This window comes from Ovis aries, chromosome 1, assembly GCF_016772045.2.
Source record: "Ovis aries strain OAR_USU_Benz2616 breed Rambouillet chromosome 1, ARS-UI_Ramb_v3.0, whole genome shotgun sequence".
Classification (NCBI taxonomy): domain Eukaryota; kingdom Metazoa; phylum Chordata; class Mammalia; order Artiodactyla; family Bovidae; genus Ovis; species Ovis aries.
Window position 1 is genome coordinate 229,615,114 of NC_056054.1, and position 23,253 is coordinate 229,638,366.

Below are 23,253 nucleotides of genomic sequence, written 5' to 3' on the forward strand. Positions count from 1 at the left end.
TTTCTTTTTTTAAAGGATTAAACATACGGGAAGCCAAACCAGTGCAAGTTGCTCATAAATTAAGGGTCCTGATAGTAACAGGCTGCAAATAACGACCTCCTGGTCCTGTACCAACCTCTCGTGCAAGCACCATCCATGTGCCCCAGCCTTGCTCCTCAGGGGCTACTAGGTACAGGCCTCAGAGGGGGCAGTAGAGCTTTAGCTCTGGCGGCTGGAAGAGGCCAAGAGCAGTCTGCGCTGTGGCCACAACCCACCACAGTTGTTGGTGCAGCAGAAATATGGAGCAGCATAGTTATTTCTCAGTCCTCAGGAAAAATAGAAACCTAGATATTCCACAAAGCTAAAAGCAACACATTTATAACCACAATTTCTAAACATCACAATGAAAACTAGGATAACAACTGAGCACAATAAAAGGAGTATAAAAAGCAGAAAATAAGAGTGTTAAGAAAGCAATTACTATTTGAAACTCGCTTAAAAACTTGCTTTTTCTAGGAACCAGAAATGGCTTGGTCACTAACCACTGAGGCTACCTTAGGCCACAAAGTCACATTTTTGACTTTCCAACCCTCCCTTATATGCACAAGCAGGAAGGAATGAATCTTATCACACCTTCTTTACTTCCACTGAACAGAGAAACACGAGTGTGGTTGATAAATAGAAAAAAGGAGAAATTAAAGCTAAACCTATACCAGCCTAACGAAAGGTATGTTCTTACCCCAAATTTCCCTTACTTTGTAAGAATCACATTCACACTTGAAAACTGTTGCCTTCCCACTGTCCCTAATATATCCAACGATAACACAGAAACTAAAGTATACTGCACCCTGGAAGAAAGCAGGAAACATAGCAGGACTGAGAGCACTCTCGCTGAAAGCCCCCTGCAAGGCTGGCCCCTGGCTGGCTTCTGGGAGTCTAGGTATCGGGACTCCCAGCATTCCAGAGCTGGTAAGACTGGTTCACTGTGCCTATACTGCTGCAAAAACAGTGGGATGTACGCTAAATACCTGCTTTCCTTCTGGAAGTCTGGAAATTGGTATGTGCTAGGCAGGGTGTGTCTATGTGAGTATGTGCGTCGTTCAGTCACACCTGACTCTGTGACCCCATGGATCATAGCTGGCCAGGCTCCTCTGTCCATGGAATTCTCCAGACAAAAATACTGGAGTGGGTAGCCATTCCCTTCTCCAGGGGGATCTTCCCAACCCAGGGATTGATCCTAGCTCTCCTGCATTGCAGTTTAATAATTTACCATCTAACCTACCAGGGAAGCCTTATGTGACCAGCCTCCAGTGAAACCTTGGGCACTGAGTCTCTAATGACCTTTTCTGGTAGACATTTCACAGGTACAGTCACAACTTGCTGCTCGAGGACACAGGCATGCACGGCAAAACTCCACCTGAGAGAGTGCCTGGAAGCTTACACCTGGTTTTTTCTGGACGTTACCTCACAGGCCTTTTCCCTTTGCTGATTCTGCTTTGTACTCTTTCACTGTAATGCACCAGAGCCATGAGTGTGACTAGGTGCTGAGTCCTGACTCCCAGTGAATCACAGAATCTGGAGTGGTCTTGGGGACTCCTGACACATTCCTTTTAATAGATCAAGACCTCTCTTTGTTGGTTCTTAGGATACACTGCTTGACCTTATTTAAGGCCCAGACCTATACTTTCCTATACGGAGTTCTTTAGTCATTAGAGAGCTGAGGTGATAAGGCCTTTGTGAATGGTACAGAACTCAAGCTGAGATATGTTAGTAAGCATGTCAGCTTCAACAGGGTTCTTTCCTTGTGCACCTGATCTATAAACTCCCTGAGTGTACTGTATTACATACATTGTCTGTTTATCTTATCTCTGCTAAGTGCATGAAGTGGTTTGGCAAAATAAGTGTCAGTCTTTTTTTATTATGATAATGTAAACATCACAAAATTGACTATTTTAACCATTAAGTGTACAGTTCAGCAGCATTCACATTGCTCTCACCACTATCTGTCTCCAAAACTTTTCATCACCCCAAACTGAAACTCTGGATCCATTAAACTTCCCATTCTCCCCTCCCCCAGCCCCTGGTAACCACTGTCCTACTAGGAACTTGACTCTTCTGGCTATCCGACAGAAGTGTAATCATACACTATTTGTCCTATTATGTTTGGCTTATTCCACTTAACATGATATCCTTAAGAGTTACCCATATTCTAGCATGTATTAGAATCTGGTTCCTTTTTAAAGCTGAATAATACCCCACTGTATGAACACGCCAATGTTATTTGTCCTTCATTCACTGATTGGCACTGAGTTGTTTCCAACTCTGAGCTACTGTGAATCATGCTGCTATCAACACTGGTGTGCAAATATCTGATCCCTACTTTCAATTCTCTTGTGTATATAGAAATGGAATTGCTGGACCGTATGGAAGTTCTTGGATATGAATCTGAGCAAACTCTGGGAGACAGTGGAGGACACAGGAGCCTGGCGCGCTACAGTCCATGGGACTGCAAAGAATCGGACACAACTTAGCAACTGAATGAAACAACATGGTAGTTCTGGGTTTAATTTTTTTTTTTTGAGAAATCACTATCCTGTTTTCCACAGAAGAAGCATCATTTTACATTCCCACCAGCAATGCACAAGGATTTCAATTTCTCTAAATCCTCATCAACACTTGTTACTTTGCTTTTTAAGTAAGTCGTCCTAATGAATAAAGTGGTATCTCATTGTGGTTTTGATTTGCTTCCCCAATGACTAGTGATGTTGAGCATCTTATCATGTGCTTATTGAGTCATTTGTTCTCTTTTATGGAGAACTATTTAAAAACTGAATACCAGTCTTAGGCAGGTGATTTTCTCTTCATTTTAAAGAGCTGAACAATCAAGTAAAGAAATCTATATGGCCTTTTAAATAGTCAACAGTGTACATTTCTAGTTTATCTTCTATTTTTTTAATAAGGATATATCCAAGAGGTTGGCTGTTTCAGTATCCCCTTCATGGCTCACTACCTTGGTGGCGAAGGGGCTTGTATAACTCAACGAAGCTATTAGCCATGCCGTGCAGGGCCACCCAAGATGGACGGGTCACAGCAGAGAGTTCTGACAAAACGTGATCCACTGGAGGAGGCAAACCACCCCAGTATACCTGCCGTGAGAATCTCATGAACTGTATAAAAGGCCAAAAAGATAAGACACCGAAGATGAGTACCCCAGGTGTCATATCTTTTTGGCCTTTTATACAGTTCATGAGAGTATTGCATAGGAATGTGGAATGTCAGGTCCATGAATCAAGGAAAACTGGACATGGTCAAACAGAAGATGGTAAGAATAAACACTGACATCTTAAGAATCAGCGAACTAAAACAGACAGGAATGGGCGAATTTAATTCAGATGACCATACACCACATTAACAAATTGAAAAATAAAAGCCACATGATTATCTCAACAGATGCAGAGAAAGCCTTTGACAAAATTCAACATCCATTTATGATAAAAACTCTCCAGAAAGCAGGAATAGAAGGAACGTACCTCAACATAATAAAAGCTATATATGACAAACCCACACAAACATTATCCTCAATGGTGAAAAATTGAAAGCATTTCCCCTGAAGTCAGGAACAAGACAAGGGTGCCCACTTTCACCACTACTATTCAACATAGTTTTGAAAGTTTTGGCCACAGCAATCAGAGCAGAAAAAGAAATAAAAGGAATCCAGATTGGAAAAGAAGAAGTAAAACTCTCACTGTTTGCAGATGACATGATCCTCTACATAAAAAACCCCAAAGACTCCACCAGAAAATTACTAGAGCTAATCAATGAATATAGTAAAGTTGTAGGATATAAAATCAACACACAGAAATCCCTTGCATTTCTATACAACACTAATAATGAGAAAATAGAAAGAGAAATTAAGGAAACAATTCCATTCACCATTGCAATGAAAAGAATAAAATATTTAGGAATATATCTACCTAAAGAAACTAAAGACCTATACACAGAAAGCTATAAAACACTGGTAAAACAAAGGACACTAATAGATGGAGAAATATACCGTGTTCATGGATTGGAAAAATCAATATAGTGAAAATGAGTATACTACCCAAAGCAATCTATAGATTCAATGCAATCCCTATCAAGCTACCAACAGTATTTTTCACAGAACTAGAACAAATAATTTCACAATTTGTATGGAAACACAAAAAACCTCGAATAGCCAAAGCAATCTTGAGAAAGAAGAACGGAACTGGAGGAATCAACCTGCCTGACTTCAGGCTCTACTGCAAAGCCACAGTCATCAAGACAGTATGGTACTGGCACAAAGAAATATAGAGCAATGAAACAAAATAGAAAGCCCAGAGATAGATCCATGCACCTATGGACACCTTATCTTTGACAAAGGAGGCAAGAATATACAATGGAGAAAAGACAATCTCTTTAACAAGTGGTGCTGGGAAAACTGGCCAACCACTTGGAAAAGAATGAAACCAGGACACTTTCTAACACCATACACAAAAATAAAATAAAAATGGATTAAAGATCTAAACGTAAGACCAGAAACTATAAAACTCCTAGAGAAGAACATAGGCAAAACACTCTCCGACATAAATCACAGCAGGATCCTCTATGACCCACCTCCCAGAATATTGGAAATAAAAGCAAAAATAAACAAATGGGACTTAATTAAACTTAAAAGCTTTTGCATAACAAAGGAAACTATAAGGTGAAAAGACAGCCTTCAGAATGGGAGAAAATAATAGCAAATGAAGCAACTGACAAAGAATTAAGCTAAAAAATATACAAGCCACTCCTGCAGCTCAATTCCAGAAAAATAAACAACCCTATCAAAAAATGGGCCAAAGAACTAAACAGACATTTCTCCAAAGAAGACATACAGATGGCTAACAAACACATGAAAAGATGCTCAACATCACTCATTATCAGAGAAATGCAAATCAAAATCACAATGAGGTACTATTTCACACCAGTCAAAAGTTTACAAGCAATAAATGCTGGAGATGGTGTGGAGAAAAGGGAAGCCTCTTACATTGTTGGTGGGAATGCAAACTAGTACAGCCACCATGGAGAACAGTGTGGAGATTCCTTAAAAAACTGGAAATAGAAATGCCATATGACCCAGCAATGCTACTGTTGGGCATACACACCAAGGAAACCAGAATTGAAAGAGACACATGTACCCCAACGTTCATCGCAGCACTGTTTATAATAGCCAGGACATGGAAGCAACCTAGATGTCCATCAGCAGACAAATGGATAAGAAAGCTGTGGTACATATACACAATGGTGTATTACTCAGCCATTAAAAAGAATACATTTGAATCAGTTCTAATGAGGTGGATGCAATTGGAGCCTATTATACAGAGTGAAGAAAGCCAGAAAGAAAAACACCAATACAGTATACTAATGCATATATATGGAATTTAGAAAGATGGTAATGATAATCCTGTATGTGAGACAGCAAAAGAGACACAGGTGTATAGAACAGTCTTTTGGACTCTGTGGGAGAGGGTGAGGGTGGGATGATTTGGGAAAATGGCATTGAAACATGTATAATATCATATGTGAAATGAATCACCAGTCCAGGTTCAATGCATGATACAGGATGCTCGGGGCTGGTGCACTGGGATGACCCAGAGGGATGGTATGGGGAGGGAGGTGGGAGAGGGGTTCAGGATGGGGAACACATGTGCACACGTGGCAGATTCATGTTGATGTATGGCAAATCCAATACAACACTGTAAAGTAATTAGCCTCCAATTAAAATAAATAAATTGATATTTTTAAAAAATTTCAGATGACCATTATATCTACTACTGTGGGCAAGAATCCCATAGAAGAAGAGGATTAGTCTTCATAATCAACAAAAGAGTAGAAATACAGTACTTGGCTACAGCCCCAAAATAGACAGAATGATCTCAATTCGTTTCCAAGGCAAGCCATTCAACATCAGAGTAATCCAAGTCTACGCCCCTACTACCAATGCAGAAGAAGCTGAAGCTGATCAGTTTTACAAAGACCTAGAAGACCTTCTAGAACTAACACCTAAGAGATGTTCTATTCACCATCAGGGATTGGAATGCAAAAGCAGGAAGGCAAAATACACCTGGAGTAACAGGCAAGTTTGGCCTTGGAGAACCTAATGAAGCAGGGCAAAGGTTAACAGAATTCTGCCAAGAGAATGCACCAGTCATAACAAATATCCTTTTTCAACAACACAAGAGATGACTTTACACATGGACATCACCAAATTAGTCAATACTGAAATCAAACTGATTATATTCTTTATAACTGAAGATGGAGAAGCTGTATACAGTCAGCAAAAACAAGATGTGGAGCTAACTGTGGCTCAGATCATCAGTGTCTCATAGCAAAATACAGGTGTAAACTAAAGAAAACCAGGAAAACCAATAGGCCAGCCAGGTATGCCTTAAATCAAATGCTGTATGAATTCGCAGTAGAGGTAACAAATAGGTTGGAGCAACTAGATCTAATTAACAGTAAAGAATTACTGACAGAGGTCCATACTGCACAGGAAGTGGCAAACAAATTCATCCCAAAGAAAAAGAAAAGCAAGAAGGCAAAGTGGTTGTCTGAAGAGGCCTTATAAACAGCAGAAGAACAAAGCAAAAAGTGAAAAGCAAGGGAATGAGGGAAAGGTATATCCAATTAAACGCAGAGTTCCAAAAAATAGCTAGAAGAGGCAAAAAGGCCTTCTTCAATGAACCATGCTTAATAATAGAAGAAACACGTGGGGAAAGGCTAGAGATCTCTTCAGAAAAACTGGAAACATCAAGGGAGCATTCCGCCCAAAGATAGGCACAATAAAGGATAAAAATGGTAGAGACCTAGTAGATGCTGAAGATTTGGAAGAGATGAAAAGCATACACCGAAGAACTATATAAAGAAGATCTTAACGAACCAGATTATTACAACGGTGTGGTTAGTTGCCCAGAACCAGACGTTTTGGAGTGCGAAGTCAAGTAGGCCTTAAGAAGCCCTGCTGTTAATAAAGCTAGTGAATGCGATGAAATTCTAGCAGAACTATTCAGATCACTAAAGGATGAAACCATCAAGGTTTTTATGGCAGCAAATCTGGAAGACCCAGTAGTAGCCACAGGACTGGAAAAGGTCAATCCTCATCCCAATTCCCAAGAAGGGTAGTACCAACGAATGTGCTAACCATTGGACAACTACACTCATATCCCATGCTAGTAAGGTCATACTTAAAATCTTGCAAGCCAGGCTTCAGCATTATGCAAACAAAGAACTTCCTGATGTCCAAGGTGGGTTCAGAAAAGGAAGAGGAACTAGAGATCAAATTGCCAACATTCCCTAGATTATAGAGAAAGCAAGGGAGTTTCAGAAAAACATCTATCTCTGTTTCATTGACTACGTTAAAACCTTTGACTGTGTGGATCATGACAAACTGTGGAAAGCTTTTAAACAGATGGGAACACCAGATCATTTTATCTGTCTTCTGAGAAACCTGTATGTGGGTCAAGAAGCAACAGTTAGAACCCTGTATGGAACAACTGATTCGTTCAAGATGGAGAAACGAGTACAACAGGGCTATCACCCTGTTTGTTTAAGCAATACATTGAGCATATCATGAGAAATGCTGGGCTGGATGAGTTACAAGCCAGAATTAAGATAGGTGGGATAAACATCAACAACCTCAAATATGGGGATGATACCACTCCAGTGGCAGAAAGCGAAGAAGAACTAAAGAGCCTCTTGATGAGGGTGAAGGAGGAGAATGAAAGAGCTGGCTTAAGACTAAAAAAAAACCCAAAAACTAAGATAATGGCATCTGGCCCCATACTGCATGGCAAATAGAAGGGGAAAAGGTGGAAGCAGTGACAGTTTTCCTCTTCTTGGGCTCCAGAATCACTGCACACAGTGACTGCAGCCATGAAATCATAAGACAGTTGCTTCTTGGCAGGAAATCGACGACAAACCTAGACAGTGTGTTGAAAGCAGAGACATTACTCTGCCGACAAAGATCTGTATAGTTAAGTCTATGGTCTTCCCAGTGGTTCTGAGAGCTGAATGGTAAAGAACACAGAATGCCAAAAAATTGATGCCTTCGAACTGTGGGGCTGGAAAAGACTTGTGAAAGTCCCCTGGACAGCAAGGAGATCACACCAGTCAATGTTAAGGGATATCAACCCTGAAAATTCACTGGAATGACTGATGCTGAAGCTGAAGCTCCAGTATTTTGGTTACCTGATACAGACAGACAGCTCATTGGAAAAGTCCCTGATGCAGGGAAAGATTGAGGGCAGGAGAAGAGGGCGTCAGAGGATGAGATGGCTGGATGGCATCACCGATGCACTGAAAATGAACTTGGGCAAACTCTGGGAGATGGTGAGGGACAAGGGAGGCCTGGTGTGCTGCAGTCCACAGGGTTGCAAAGAGTTGGGCTTCACAATTTCGCAACATGACTGGGCGACCGAGCAACAACAATGGAGAACTGTCTATTTAAAAACTGAATACCAGTCTTAGGCAGGTGATCACTTCATTTTAAAGAGCTGAACAATCAAGTAAAGGAAACTATGGCCTTCCAAATAGTCAACAGCGTACATGTATAGTTTATCTTTTTTTTCTTTTTGCTACAGATAGGTTCAAGAGGTTCACTGTTTAAATATCTTTTTTCTTAGAACAAACTGATTCCTTTCCCATTTTATATAACTTACTACTTAAAAAGAGTAATATGCCATGTCACACTTTTTTTGAAGGAACCAATTATGTTAAACAACTTTGCTCGGATTTCACTAATAAAGCCCCTACATAAAAGCATCATGTCCCTTCCCTACAAAAAAAACAAAAACAAAACCCAAAAAAACCCTCTTTTTCTTGTTAATATAAGACATATTTTGAGAGTACCTGCCTTTAAATCTGAGATTGAGGGAGTTTTTTCTTCCAGAAACATCTCTCCAAGTTGTTCATCTGAATTAGCAACACATTCAATCAGCTCCTGCCGGTGGCTTGCTGCCGCCGCCCTGAATTCTGCTGGAATTTCCCCGTATCGAACAATCTGACTAAGAGAAGAAATGTTTTATTTTGGTGCTTTAAGAATATTCAATTAAGTTGTAATTAACTTTACTCCAATAAAAATTAATCTGGAAAAAGAATATTCAATTAAACATATAAGTTATCAATGAAAAAGATAAACTAACAGCCAAAATGTTTTTTGAGGTAAGAGCTCTGGTATTTTTGCATTAAAATCACAAATAAGAAAAATACGTATCTGTAAAATTCAGACGGAACAGTGGACAAAATACTTTAAAACAGGCAAAGCAAATCGTTCAAGGTTGTACTACCAGTATATATATTAGCCACACACAATTCAAAGCCAAACTGACTCCAAAGCCCATGAGTACAGCTGACCCGTGAACAATACAAGTTTGAACTGTGCAGGTCCACTTATACAAAGATGTTTTTCAATAAACATGCAAAAATACTTGTATTACATTGTGTGCAAGACTTGTATTGAAGTGGACAGGCTATCATTATGTAGGAATAAGTAAGTGATATTTAATATGAAATTTAAAATGTGTTAAGTTTTATTACTGTTTTTTAACTTTGCTTTCACAGAATTACATCCATACAGTACGCCTCTCTCACAGAATTAGAGAAATTGCATACCATCACAGGTAATTTTTTTAAGTCACAATATTTCCAATACTGTATTAGGAATATGATTATAATATCATATGCCATAAACAATTTTATAATGACTAGGCTAGGCTACTGCTTTACACCAATTACACTAGGCTACCATAAAGCAATACATTGCTGCTTCTTTCTTATCAATGCATGAACTGTTATACCTGTAAATAAATATGAATTTCTTTTCACGTTATCTTTTCATTTCTGATAGCGTCCAGTCAACAGTAGGTTATTAGTAGGTAACTTTTAGGGGGAGTCAACAGTTATATTTGAACTTTTGACTGGATGAGGGATCGACACCTCTAATCTCCACACTGTTCAAGGGTCAACTGTACTGGAAAATTCTATTAACCAAATTAATCAGAATATCACAGTGTCTGACAAGCAAGATTAGAGACTTGACTATTCCGGGTCATTAATAACAAATTCAATTACACAATTCTTTTTAATACAGAATACTCCATTTTGTAGTTTAAAAAAAAAGTTCACTAATTATGATAGACTCTCCAAACTTGACCTCTATTCTCCATTCCTTTAGGGGCCAAATAGCTAAAAGTTACAAATAAATACATACAACAGAGAAATGGACATACTTGATATTTACAAACATCAGTCTGAACACTTTAAAAATATTTCTTTAAAAATGGAATCTAATGTCAAGCAATAACAAGCTTTTCAGAAAAAAAAATTCCTGAAAAAAAAAAGGGGGTGGGGAAGGGAGAAGCAAATTGCAAGTGGTCAGAAAATAATTCTTATTATGCTAAAGAATGGCTCTTCACAGCCTTCAGAATCTAATTTCTTCCTTCCTGGCAAGGTCCCTGCTTAAGTCTTTCATTTTGGAAACTTCCTTTCAAAATATACATACCCAGTGGTCTAGGGCTGAGAAAAGGCACAGGTATATTAAGAAGTTCCACCTGTGGTTCTGATGCACAACAAAGTTTAAAAACCTCTACTTTAGAAGACAGAAATGTGTGCACTGGTAATTCTAGGCAAGCAATGTAATCATTTACTTAAAAATATTTTTTTGAGTGCCTATTTTGTACCAGACAATTCTAGGGCTGGGGACACAGCAGTGAATAAACCTGATAAAAATTCTTGTCCCTTACATTCTAAGGAGTGAGAAGTAAACTTGGTTGTCATTACTTAGTTGTGGAACAAAAAGTGAGAGAAACGCCTTGTCCACTGAATAGGCTTGATCTTTTCCTTACGTAAAGATAGTCAATAAAGATAAACTCTATAGTTATCTGATCACAATGGCTTTCATCCACCTGCCAGACTAGTAATCTCAGTTCCAAAACAGAGGAAGTAAAGTAAAGTAAATGTCACTCAGTTGTGTCCGACTCTGCGACCCCATGGACTGTAGGTTCCTCTGTCCATGGGATTTTCCAGGCAAGAATACTGGAGTGGGTTGCCATTTCCTTCTCCAAACAAAGGAAGGGACCCCCTTAAAAAGGACCTTTGGAGAAACTGCCAGGCTCCAGAGCGACTCTTCAGAACAAAGGATCACTTACAACTCCCCACACTGTCTATTTAGTGCCACTTGAACTATGGCATTCAGATCTGAAACATCAGCGCCACTTGGGAGCATTCCAGAGATGCAAATACCAGGCCCCACTCTATAGCTACTGAATTAGAATCCCTGCGAGTGGATCCAGATATGTGCGTTTTTCCAGGTGATTTTTCTGAATGCCACAGCTTGATAAGCACTGGGTTTTGTATGCAAAGGTCTCTCAAAAGTTGGCTGATGGACCAAATACCATGTCAAAAGTTACCAATTTGCTTTTTGTATTGCCCAAACTACATTCTTTTATTTATATAAAAGAATATGTAACTTCTTTTACACATTAATCTTTTTATCTTTGTAATCCTATAAAGTAGAGAAGTATTTATAATCCCTTCTTTCTTCCCAGCTTTTATAATAATACTCACGACACAGTAGTTGTTCCAACAAAATCTACAGAACGAATGAACAGATTGATGAATAAAAGTAGAAAAGAGATATTACATCATTAGTTTAAGCTGAAGGCCTCCTTTCACCATACCATGTATATCATAATGTGATACACATATATCATCCAAAAAGTAACATACTCCCCCTTGGAATGAATGCTAAGCAAAATGGGAAGTGACTAGAATTAAATGCATTAAAAGAAAATCATCTTAGATGACATTTTTTTCAGTCTCATTTCAAAAAGGTTTATATTTAAAGCAGTCATCCATTTCCTTCTCTTTGATACTTTTTTAAAATATAAGATTTCAACAGTATATTTTTAACACTTACCCAAAGTCTCCATCAAAATAGATGGCTCGTTCCTCAATAAGATCTATAATACCTTTAAAATCATTCTCTAAACCAATGGGCAATTGCATAAACGCTGCGTTATGACTTAGTTTAGACCTGAAAAATAAAAACACATGTTTACCCCTTTTTCTCTTCACCAAATTTCTTTGAACTGACAAAATAAATTAAAAAAAAGAAATCAATAGCAGATCTTTAGAACTGATTAGCAGGTCAGAGCCAAAGGTACAAAGCAGCTGGGAACAGATTGACAAATTCATTGTGCTCAGGAAGCACAACCCTATTTAGGCAACAAAAGTAACTGTAAGATAAGTGTTTTTCCCATTGGATCCCCAGAATACCCTGAATCAGACACAGAAGGGAGAAGGCAGGCCACTGAGTGGTTGGCCAGGAGATTAAAGGATGGTGGGATAATTGTGCCCACATCTCCTTCTTGGATCAGCTAATACAAGTGAAGCCAAGTACAGCTATCCGAAAAGGAAGTTCCTTAGAGGGAAAATCCATACGGTGGTTATTAGACACTCATCATCAGCCTGTGCATCCAATCAGGCACAACCACAGAACGGAAATGACACTCATTGGCAGGAATTCATATTCAAGTAGAAATATGCTGTTCAGTCTGTGACTTCGACCAGATAACTAAGAACTACCAAATATTTGAAGGAAACGAACAGCTTGAAAGAGATGGGAGTTCAAGAAACAGTACTAACTTCTAAGGAAAGAGTTACTAGAGAAAATAAAATGTAAAGATCCAAGAAGTAATCACCTCCATTAATATGAAACTGAACTACATTATTGCTGGGATTAAAAAGAACAAAAAGCAGGCTAAATAACAGAAGGGAAGCAGATGAATACCAGAGAAGTGAATTGGAAGACTAACCTCAAAAATTTTCTCATCACCCAGGGAAAAATGAGAAGGAAACAGAAAGTATGAGAAAGTGTGGCAGAAAAAGTAAGACAGAGAGGCCAGATTCAGAAGCTTCAAAACCTATTTAATGGGAATTATAGGATGAGGTAACAGATAAAGGGGAGTGGAGCAAAGTAGTATTTGACTACCAAAATAGTCAAATAAATGCTGAAAGAGAATCTGCCTGGAATTCAGAAAGAGACTTGGTGGAAAGAGCCCGTCTATTGCCAACCACAAGTAAAATATAATTAGAACAAAAAGTGAAAACATTTCATTTTACCAAGAAAGTATTACAAACACCCAAAAAAGAAAAGGTTCACTCGCATATTCTCAAACACGTCACCTCCATCAGAGAGCACACAGCAATACCGTCACTTCAAGGCCCCTAACACTGCATCTCCTGTCATGAGACACATTAGTCTCTCCACTGCCACAGACTTGACTGCCTACATCCAAGAGCTCCGGCGCAGGAGACTTGAGTAGGAGCTCTATGGCTCCATCTACAGATCTACAAAAGGTAAAAAGTGAAATCGACTCTTCTCAAAGGCGTGTGAAATACATCGCACTGTGAAAAAAGTAAAATCGTGTGAAGACCACTGGGTTATGTCTAGGAAGGAAGGACTGCTGCTATCCCAACAAATACAGTAACTGATGAAAACAAGAACATCGCGTCGTATTGACAATTTAAGGCATTAAATTAAAATTCCTCAAATAAAGGTTAAAACTGAAGACAACCCTTTCAGTTCAGTTCAGTCGCTCAGTCGTGTCCGACTCTTTGCGACCCCATGAATCGCAGCGCGCCAGGCCTCCCTGTCCATCACCAACTCCTGGAGTTCACTCAGACTCGTGTCCATCGAGTCTGTGATGCCATCCAGCCATCTCATCCTTGGTAGTCCCCTTTTCCTCCTGCCCCCAATCCCTCCCAGCATCAGAGTCTTTTCCAATGAGTCAGCTCTTCGCATGAGGTGGCCAAAGTACTGGAGTTTCAATCCTTTACGCTTGTCTAAATAAACATGAAGTACCTTTACAATCTGTCCTAGATTATAACTTCTCTAATTACAACACTACAAATTACCAGAGGAGTTCTGAATGCTTCAAATTCTCTAAAAATTTAAGTCATATTTCCCCTATTATACAGAGAAAGTAGTTGATAACATCATATCACAAACTAAACTATGGCCATCAGGGTTCCATTTACTAAGATAAGTAATTCACATATGTGAATTTTAAGAAGGAAAAAAATATTAAGGATAAAGCTCAATGACACTGAATTAACTGTGTTTCCAGATGTGTGGTCTGTTAGCTGGATCATAACTCCGCTCTGCTCTAAGGTGCAGTACCTCATCTGCTGCAGGGCCCTGGCTGGGTTGGAGCCCATGCGGTCCAGCTTGTTAATGAAAGTGAGAAACGGAACATTGTAGCGCTTCATCTGACGGTTGACAGTCATGGTCTGGCACTGCACCCCTCCGACAGCACAGAGAACCAGGACTGCGCCATCCAGCACTCTCAGGGCTCTTTCAACTTCTATTGTGAAGTCCACGTGCCCTGAACGAGACAGAGAAGTGTGTGAAGGTCTTAAAAAGCAGTCTGAATTTTTACAACGTGCACAGATAAAAGTCTACCTCTTATCATTATGGAAGTCTAATTAGAATGTGGATTCTTTAAACCACCAATATCATTCACCAACTGTAAGGTCCAGGGGCCTAACAAAATCAAACTGCAAAAAGATACTAGGGCATGGGCACCTCTGGAATCAGCAGCAACATGTAAAAGGTAGGAATCTTCCTAGTCACTATTTATTTGCACTGGTTTTCAAAGAAACCACTTAAGGATGAAGTATTTTAGGTCCCATTCAGATTTCTCTAATAGGGAATTCAGAGTTACACTTTTGGAGTTTTATTTGATATTAAAAAATGAGCTAGGTCATAGGAGAGGAAAGAAGTGTGTTACTGCCCAAAAGGCTGCAATAAAACCAAGAACTCAACTCACCAGGAGTATCTATGATGTTGATATTGACATCTTTCCACATGGTATAGGTGGCCGCTGACTGAATAGTGATTCCTCTTTGTCGCTCTAGTTCCATGGAATCCATGACAGCACCAACTCCATCTTTACCTTTCACCTAAACACAAGCAGAGCAATTTAGATTTCTCTGTCCCTGCCTTCCAAGAAGGGAAGACATCTTTACAGAAGGAACCAGAACACAGAGAAACCTAATTGTCAAACCAAATCTCAGGAAACTTCAATCGAAAACTGATTACAGTATTTGGCCTCTATTAACAGTAACCCTTTTTTCACTGCTGTTGTCAGCAGCTGCTACCACTGAGCGTCACCTGGTCTTAAAAGCCACCCTTGCTCTCTCTGCCATGTTTCTCCTACCTGCCTTGTGTTAGTCTGTGAGCAGGTGTGCAGGGAACAGGTATTTCCCTACTATGCTACTCGTGGACTTTGAGGGCTGGGTGAGAAGGATTCAGCTTCTAAAGTCTGTGATTTAACAAGATGGTCTTCATCTGAAGTAACACTTTTAAGTGGAAAGTTGAGTTACTGGATATGTTATGCCTTCAGGAGAGTTCCAAGATTTTCTAAAACAGTTTTTTCCTGATAACTATAATTTTTAACTAGTAGGCTAATACTATACATCAACATTTTAAACACTTTCCCCACTTAACATTATAAACATCTCTCCAAAACATTTAAAAGTATGTAAACATTATATTTATGGCTGCTTAGGGGTATATCGTATTGACTTAACATTCTTTTTTTTAAATTTTTTAATTGGAGGAAAATTGCTCTACAATGTTGCGTTGGTTTGTCATAGATCAACATGAATCAGTCATAATTGTACATATACGCACTCCCTCTTAAGCCTCCCTCCACTTTCTCATCACACCCCTTTACGTCACAGATCACGAGGCTGGGATCCCTGTGTTACCCAGCAACTTTTCACCAGCTATGTATTTTGCACATGGCAGGGCATATACGTCTATGCTGCTTTCTCCATTCATCCCACTCTCTTCTTCCCCAACCGTGTCCACAAACCCATTCTCTACCTCTGCGTTTCCATTCCTTCCCTGCAAATACGTTCATCAAAAGCATTTTTCTAGACTCCATATATATATTTTAATATACAATATTTGCTTTTCTCTTTCTGACTTACTTCACTCTAAATAACAGACTCCATCTCACTAAAACATTCTTTTTTATGCCTGGTTAATATTCATGTGTGTGTGTGTGTCTCTCTCTCTACTCATCTGTTGATGGACATATCAAGGTTGCTTCCAAGTCCTAGCTGTTGTAAATAGCACTGTGATGAACTCTAGGGTACACGTGTCTTTTTCAATTATGGTTTTCTCGGATTGACTTAACATTCTTAAAAAAACAATCTACTCAGGATACCCAGAGTGACGATTTCTAAAGAAACTCCTCAGAGCAACATTTCAAGCCAACCTGAGCTATCCACTTTGTGATTCTGATTAAATTTCCAGGGTTACCATCTTTCTAATCTTTCAGGATTGTCAAGTTTATTAAATCCTTACAAAACAATCAAACCAAGGTCAAACTAATCTGAAGTCAACCATGAACCCCATACCTCATGCATTTTTGCGATTCTGCCAGTGTAGTAAAGTACTCGTTCTGTTAACGTAGTTTTCCCAGAATCAATGTGAGCTGAGATTCCAATATTTCGTATCTTTTCATTAGGAATCACCCCTGATGAACACCATCGGCAGATCTTCCACTTAGCCTGAAAAAATAAGAGCTCGATTCAGTGCATTTCATGAGATAACAGTGGACAATTAGAAAGGGGTGAATGAGAAATCTTGATGAACACAAAACGGCATAGGAGATAGCCTGAAAAGGCAAAACAGTGAATGTCTCAACTGTCAACTCCTATAACCAAGGAAGAGACTGCAAGGCAGAACAGGAAAAGCATACTCTTAAAAAAAAAAAAACTCGGGAAAAATACATGCAAATTAATAAATTATTTCTTAATAAATTCATAAATATAAATGGACAGATATTTTTACTAAATGGCACAGGTTTGAAAACATACACTGAGGCTGATAAAAACAGAAAGTTCCCAACAGCTGCTTTAATAGGAAATAGTTTTCACTCTAAATTTTACTTTGATTTTCCCCGTTCCTTCTTATTGTAGATTCACAACTAGCAAGGATTTTTGAGGATTTTTAAGCTGTATGCGGAGGTGCCAACATGTTCAAGGTAGTGTACAACCTTTTGTACCCCAAAACAATAACTTTTAAACAACAACGACAACTTTTACTCCAACTTTATTGTACTCCAGTGGTGACAGGGAATTCTGCATTTTATGCAATCAAGACATAATATAAATCCCTCCCTACATGACTACACATCCAAAATGCACTGCGGCCACTTCTAGATAAGGGGAAGTAGAAGAAAGTATGTAATTGATTTCCATTCAGAAAATGGAATCTGGGTGATCAGTGCTTAGTTGCTAAACTCCTGGGATATCAGCAAGCAAAGCAAAGTTCTGCATGACAGGAAAGGATCAACTCCTACCTAATGCAGGTCAGAAAGCAACAATCAGAACTGGACATGGAACAGACTGGTTCCAAATAGGAAAAGGAGTCCGTCGAGGCTGTACATTGTCACCCTGTTTGCTTAACTTATATGCAGAGTACACCATGAGAAACTCTGGGCTGGATGAAGCACAAGCTGGAATCAAGATTGCTGGGAGAAATATCAATAACCTCAGATATGCAGATGACACCACCCTTCTGGCAGAAGGTGAAGAACTAAAGAGCCTCTTGATGAAAGTGAAAGAGGAGAGTGAAAAAGCTGGCTTCAAGCTCAACATTCAAAAAACGAAGATCATGGCATCTGGTCCCATCACTTCATGGCAAATAGATGGGGAACCAGTGGAAACAGCAGCTGACTTTATTTTGGGGGGCTCCAAAATCACTGCAGATGGTGACTGCAGCCATGAAATTAAAAGACGCTTGCTCCCTGGAAGGAAAGTTATGACCAATCTAGATAGCATATTCAAAAGCAGACATTACTTTGTCAAAAAGTCAAGGCTATGGTTTTTCCAGTAGTGACCTATGGATGTGAGATTTGACCTATAAAGAAAGCTGAGTGTCAAAGAATTGATGCTTTTGAACTGTGGTGTTGGAGAAGACTCTTGAGGGTCCCTTGGACTGCAAGGAGATCCAACCAGTCCATCCTTAAGGAAATCAGTCCTGGGTGTTCTTTGGAAGGACTGATGCTGAAGATGAAACTCCAATACTTTGGCCACCTGATGCGAAGAGCTGACTCATTGGAAAAGACCCTGATGCTGGGAAAGATTGAGGGCAGGAGAAGGGGGATGACAGAGGATGAGATGGTTGGATGGCATCACCGACTCAATGGACATGGGTTTGGGTAGGCTCCGAGAATTGGTGATGGACAGGGAGGCCTGGCGTGCTGCTGTTCATGGGGTCGCGAAGAGTCGGATACGACTGAGCAACTAAACTGAACTGAATGCTAGTCCACTCTGCGACCTCTCCCCGCGTTCCGCAAAAGGACGGTACAAAAGAAAGGTACTGGGAAGGTAAGGCTACAAATCAAATAACCCAGGTCAGCTAAAAGAGATAGCACTCAGCCCAACGACACGCTGTACTGAAAAGAGCACTGGAGAATGAGCCAGAAGCCCTGGGTTCGAGCCCTGAACACACTAATTTTTCAGTTGTCTTGATCTTCACTCCAGTTACCTCTTCTCTTTAAGGTATACCAAAAATACAAGGCTTAACGGGAGGCCGCCCAACCTCCCAGGGCACAGAGACGCTGCTCATTAATAACCAGCAGCTATGCAGATACCCAGGGGGCTTTTCACACTGAGGTCCATTCGGAGTTGTCAGTAAGGAGATGCCAGGGAGGGAGGGCTGTCGCTTCCCCCCTGGTCCCGGACGCACCGCAAGGTCCCGGGGACAGACCGTAGTGCGGTCTTGCCCAGCCGGACTCCACTACCTGCTTCCCCTGCCAGCTCAGGGCTGCGGGAACCCGCGGGAGCGGCCCGCGGCCCACAGCCGCGGCGGCGGCAGCTCCCAGCAACCTCATGGCGAACTCAGCACAGGAGAGAAGGTCCCTCGACTCCGGCTCTGTCCAGCAACCAGCACTACTACTGGAAGCGGTCAAAGTCACGCCGTCAATCAGTGCCGAAGAGCACTTCCGGGGCGAAGGATACGAGGGAGGTGAGGAAAAAAAGAGAGAGGGAGAAGCTTCCGGATCTCAGGATAGAACGGCGTCCTCCGCTGCCCGGATGCCCTCTACCGACTGGGAAGAGAAAGTGCAGTCGCTTTGCGTAGCTAATCAGGCTTTTAATGCATGTTGCCAGAAAGACGCAGCCCTTATTTGCTTTGCCTATACAGCAAAGTGGAGAAATGTTTATAATATTTAAAATTAAAAATTCAAAATAGTTATTTATGCTACTAAAAGGATATGTCTAGTCCATATAGAAGATAGCATCCTTGAAATTCCATTTCGATTTCTTGGAGGCATAGGAGCTAATGATCTTCCCCTCAAAACCTTCTTCTTCAGTCTTCGTCTCAACGGAAACTCCATTCTTAGAGTTGCCGGGACCAAAAATGTCACTTTGAACCCCTGACTTTCCTGCTTTAGTCAGTCGGCATGTACTATGGGCACTACGTTAAAAAATGGATCCAGAATCTGCACCTTCTCCCCACCACTCAAAGCACTGCTGTCTCTAGAAATTACTGTCATAGCCTACCTGACCTTACTGCTTCTGCCCTGCAGCTGCTCGGTCTATCCTGTTCACAGTCACTAAAAGGGATCCTTTTAAGCGAGTGTGTCATTTTTCTGCTGAAAACACCCATCCAGTGAATCAGTCACTGTCATCTTTACTTTAGCGTAGGCTTGAAATTTTTTATAACTTAATTTTTTAATCTGAAAGCTTTTTATTGCCTTAAAATTTTAAATAACTAAATAAAACAATATATAACCTTCAGAATAAGCACCTACAAAGCCTTGCTTGAGCAGCCAAGGCGAGCGTAGCCCTACTTCACTTGCTCTTTTTCCTCTCTGCCTCCTTGCTGACCCTCATAACCAGAGCCAGGTACTCTCCTCCTGATACAGGCATGACTCTTTCCCTTCTCTGTTCAAATATCCGATCAATTAGGTGTTCCCTGACCAAGCTCTTCCCTATATTGTGCACTGCTTCATTTTACTTCAGAGCTCTTCTTAGATAGATCCAGACACACTTTATACAACTGTCTGTTGTCTGACTCTCCCAATGAGAACTGCTCCAAAAGGACAGTGATGTGATTTTGTTAATTGCTGTACTCCTTGAGTATATTACAAGAGACAAGAAAAACCATAGATTCGATCATGAATTTTGGGCTTATTTTATATCAACCATGTGTTAATTTGTACTAAAGGACTGGCTTTGACGAATAAATCCATTAATGTTGAATACACTTTTAAGCAAACTTTATTTGTAGGCAATGAGGTGGCCAAAGTACTGGAGTTTCAGCTTTAGCATCATTCCTTCCAAAGAAATCCCAGGGCTGATCTCCTTCAGAATGGACTGGTTGGATCTCCTTGCAGTCCAACGGACTCTCAAGAGTCTTCTCCAACAACACAGTTCAACAGCATCAATTCTTCAGTGCTCAGCCTTCTTCACAGTCCAACTCTCACATCCATACATGACCACTGGAAAAACCATAGCCTTGACTAGACGGACCTTAGTCGGCAAAGTAATGTCTCTGCTTTTGAATATGCTATCTAGGTTGGTCATAACTTTCCTTGCAAGGAGTAAGCATCTTTTAATTTCATGGCTGGAGTCACCATCTGCAGTGATTTTGGAGCCCCCAAAATAAAACCTGACACTGTTTCCACAGTTTCCCCATCTATTTGCCATGAAGTAATGGAACCAGATGCCATGATCTTCGTTTTCTGAATGTTGAGCTTTAAGCCAACTTTTTCACTCTCCTCTTTCACTTTCATCAAGAGGCTTTTTAGTTCCTCTTCACATTCTGCCATGAGGGTGGTGTCATCTGCATATCTGAGGTTATTGCTATTTCTCCTGGCAATCTTGATTCCAGCTTGTGTTTCTTCCAGTCTGGTGTTTCTCATGATGTACTCTGCATATAAGTTAAATAAGCAGGGTGACAATATACAGCCTTGATGGACTCCTTTTCCTATTTGGAACCAGTCACTTGTTCCATGTCCAGTTCTGTTGCTTCCTGAGCTGCATAGATTTCAAAAGAGGCAGGTTAGGTGGTCTAGTATTCCCATCTCTCTCAGAATTTTCCAGAGTTTATTGTGATCCACACAGTCAAAGGCTTTGGCATAGTCAATAAAGCAGAAATAGATGTTTTCTGGAACTCTCTTGCTTTTTCCATGATCCAGCAGATGTTGGCAATTTGATCTCTGGTTCCTCTGCCTTTTCTAAAACCAGCTTGAACATCAGGAAGTTCACGGTTCACATATTGTTGAAGCCTGGCTTGCAGAATTTTGAGCATTAACTTTACTAGCGTGTGAGATGAGTGCAATTGTTCGGTAGTTTGAGCATTCTTTGGCATTGCCTTTCTTTGGGATTGGAATGAAAACTGACCTTTTCCAGTCCTGTGGCCACTGCTGAGTTTTCCAAATTTGCTGGCATATTGAGTGAAGCACTTTTACAGCATCATCTTTCAGGATTTGAAATAGCTCCACTGGAATTCCATCACCTCCACTAGCTTTGTTCATAGTGATACTTTCTAAGGCCCACTTGACTTCACCATCCAGGATGTCTGGCTCTGGATGAGTGATCATACCGTCATGATTATCCGGGTCGTGAAGATCTTTTTTGTAGAGTTCTTCTGTGTATTCTTGCCACCTCTTAATATCTTCTGCTTCTGTTAGGTCCATACAATTTCTGGTGCACTCAGTCCAAGTGGCTGCAATGGCTGGCGCACTCAGCACGGTGGAGAGCAGCTACCCATCTGAGGTCAGGGGCAGTGGCTGAGAGTGCCAGGCTGCGATGGTGCAGGAACAGCCAGAGGAGCCACCCTTGTCCGAGGCCAGGAGCGGTGGCCGGGAGGAGTCACCCCGCGTCCGAGGCCAGGGGCAGCGGCCGGGAAGATCAACCCACGTCCAAGGAGTGGTGGCTGCACTGGCACAGGAGGGCCTAGAGGAGCAATCCTCTAGGCAGTGAGGAGATACCCTTCGTCCAAGGTAAGGAGCAGCGGCTGCGCTTAGCTGGAGCAGCCGTGAAGAGATACCCCACGCCCAAGGTAAGAGAAACCCAAGTAAGATGGTAGGTGTTGCAAGAGGGCATCAGAGGGCAGACACACTGAAACCATACTCACAGTAAACTAGTCAATCTAATCACACTAGGACCACAGCCTTGTCTAACTCAATGAAACCAAGCCATGCCCGCAGGGCAACCCAAGATGGGTGGGTCATGGTGGAGAGGTCTGACAGAATGTGGTCCACTGGAGAAGGGAATGGCAAACCACTTCAGTATTCTTGCCTTGAGAACCCCATGAACAGTATGAAAAGGCAAAATGATAGGATACTGAAAGAGGAACTCCCCAGGTCAGTAGGCGCCCAATATGCTACTGGAGATCAGTGGAGAAATAAGTCCAGAAAGAAAGAAGGGATGGGGCCAAGGCAAAAACAATACCCAGCTGTGGATGTGACTGGTGATAGAAACAAAGTCGGATGCTGTAAAGAGCAATATTGCATAGGAACATAGAATGTCAGGTCCATGAATCAAGGCAAATTGGAAGTGGTCAAACAAGAGATGGCAAGAGTGAACGTCGACATTCTAGGAATCAGTGAACTAAAATGGACTGGAATGGGTGAATTTAACTCAGATGACCATTATATCTACTACTGCAGGCAGGAATCCCTCAGAAGAAATGGAGTAGCCATCATGGTCAACCAAAGAGTCCGAAATGTAGTACTTGGATACAATCTCAAAAACGACACAATGATCTCTGTTCGTTTCCAAGGCAAACCATTCAATATCACAGTTATCCAAGTTTATGCCCCAACCAGTAATGCTAAAGAAGCTGAATGGTTCTATAAAGACCTACAAGACCTTGAAGAACTAACACCCAAAAAAGATGTCCTTTTCATTATAGGGGACTGGAATGCCAAAGTAGGAAGTCAAGAAACACCTGGAGTAACAGGCAAATTTGGCCTTGGAATGCGGAATGAAGCAGGGCAAAGACTAATAGAGTTTTGCCAAGAAAATGCACTGGTCATAGCAAACACCCTCTTCCAACAACACAAGAGAAGACTCTACACATGGACATCACCAGATGGTCAACACCGAAATCAGATTGATTCTATTCTTTGCAGCCAAAGATGGAGAGGCTCTATACAGTTAGATCATGAACTCCTTATTGCCAAA

The 23,253-nt window shown here is 40.8% G+C and overlaps 1 protein-coding gene across 2 annotated transcripts in view; it reads right to left on the reverse strand.

Annotated features, from left to right (window-relative positions):
- Positions 1 to 19,068, reverse strand: part of GFM1 (G elongation factor mitochondrial 1) — a 52,098-nt gene extending 33,030 nt beyond the window's left edge. For both annotated transcript variants that reach the window (XM_027958969.3, XM_042235088.2), the window contains exons 1-6: positions 18,861 to 19,068; positions 16,468 to 16,620; positions 14,868 to 15,000; positions 14,219 to 14,423; positions 11,954 to 12,070; positions 8,891 to 9,041 (exon numbers count right to left, since the gene is read on the reverse strand). In XM_027958969.3, the coding sequence (XP_027814770.1) occupies positions 8,891 to 9,041; positions 11,954 to 12,070; positions 14,219 to 14,423; positions 14,868 to 15,000; positions 16,468 to 16,620; positions 18,861 to 18,950 (849 nt within the window). In that variant the 5' untranslated portion in view covers positions 18,951 to 19,068. The remainder of the gene's footprint in view (positions 1 to 8,890; positions 9,042 to 11,953; positions 12,071 to 14,218; positions 14,424 to 14,867; positions 15,001 to 16,467; positions 16,621 to 18,860) is intronic.
- Positions 19,069 to 23,253: the final 4,185 nt, after the last annotated feature.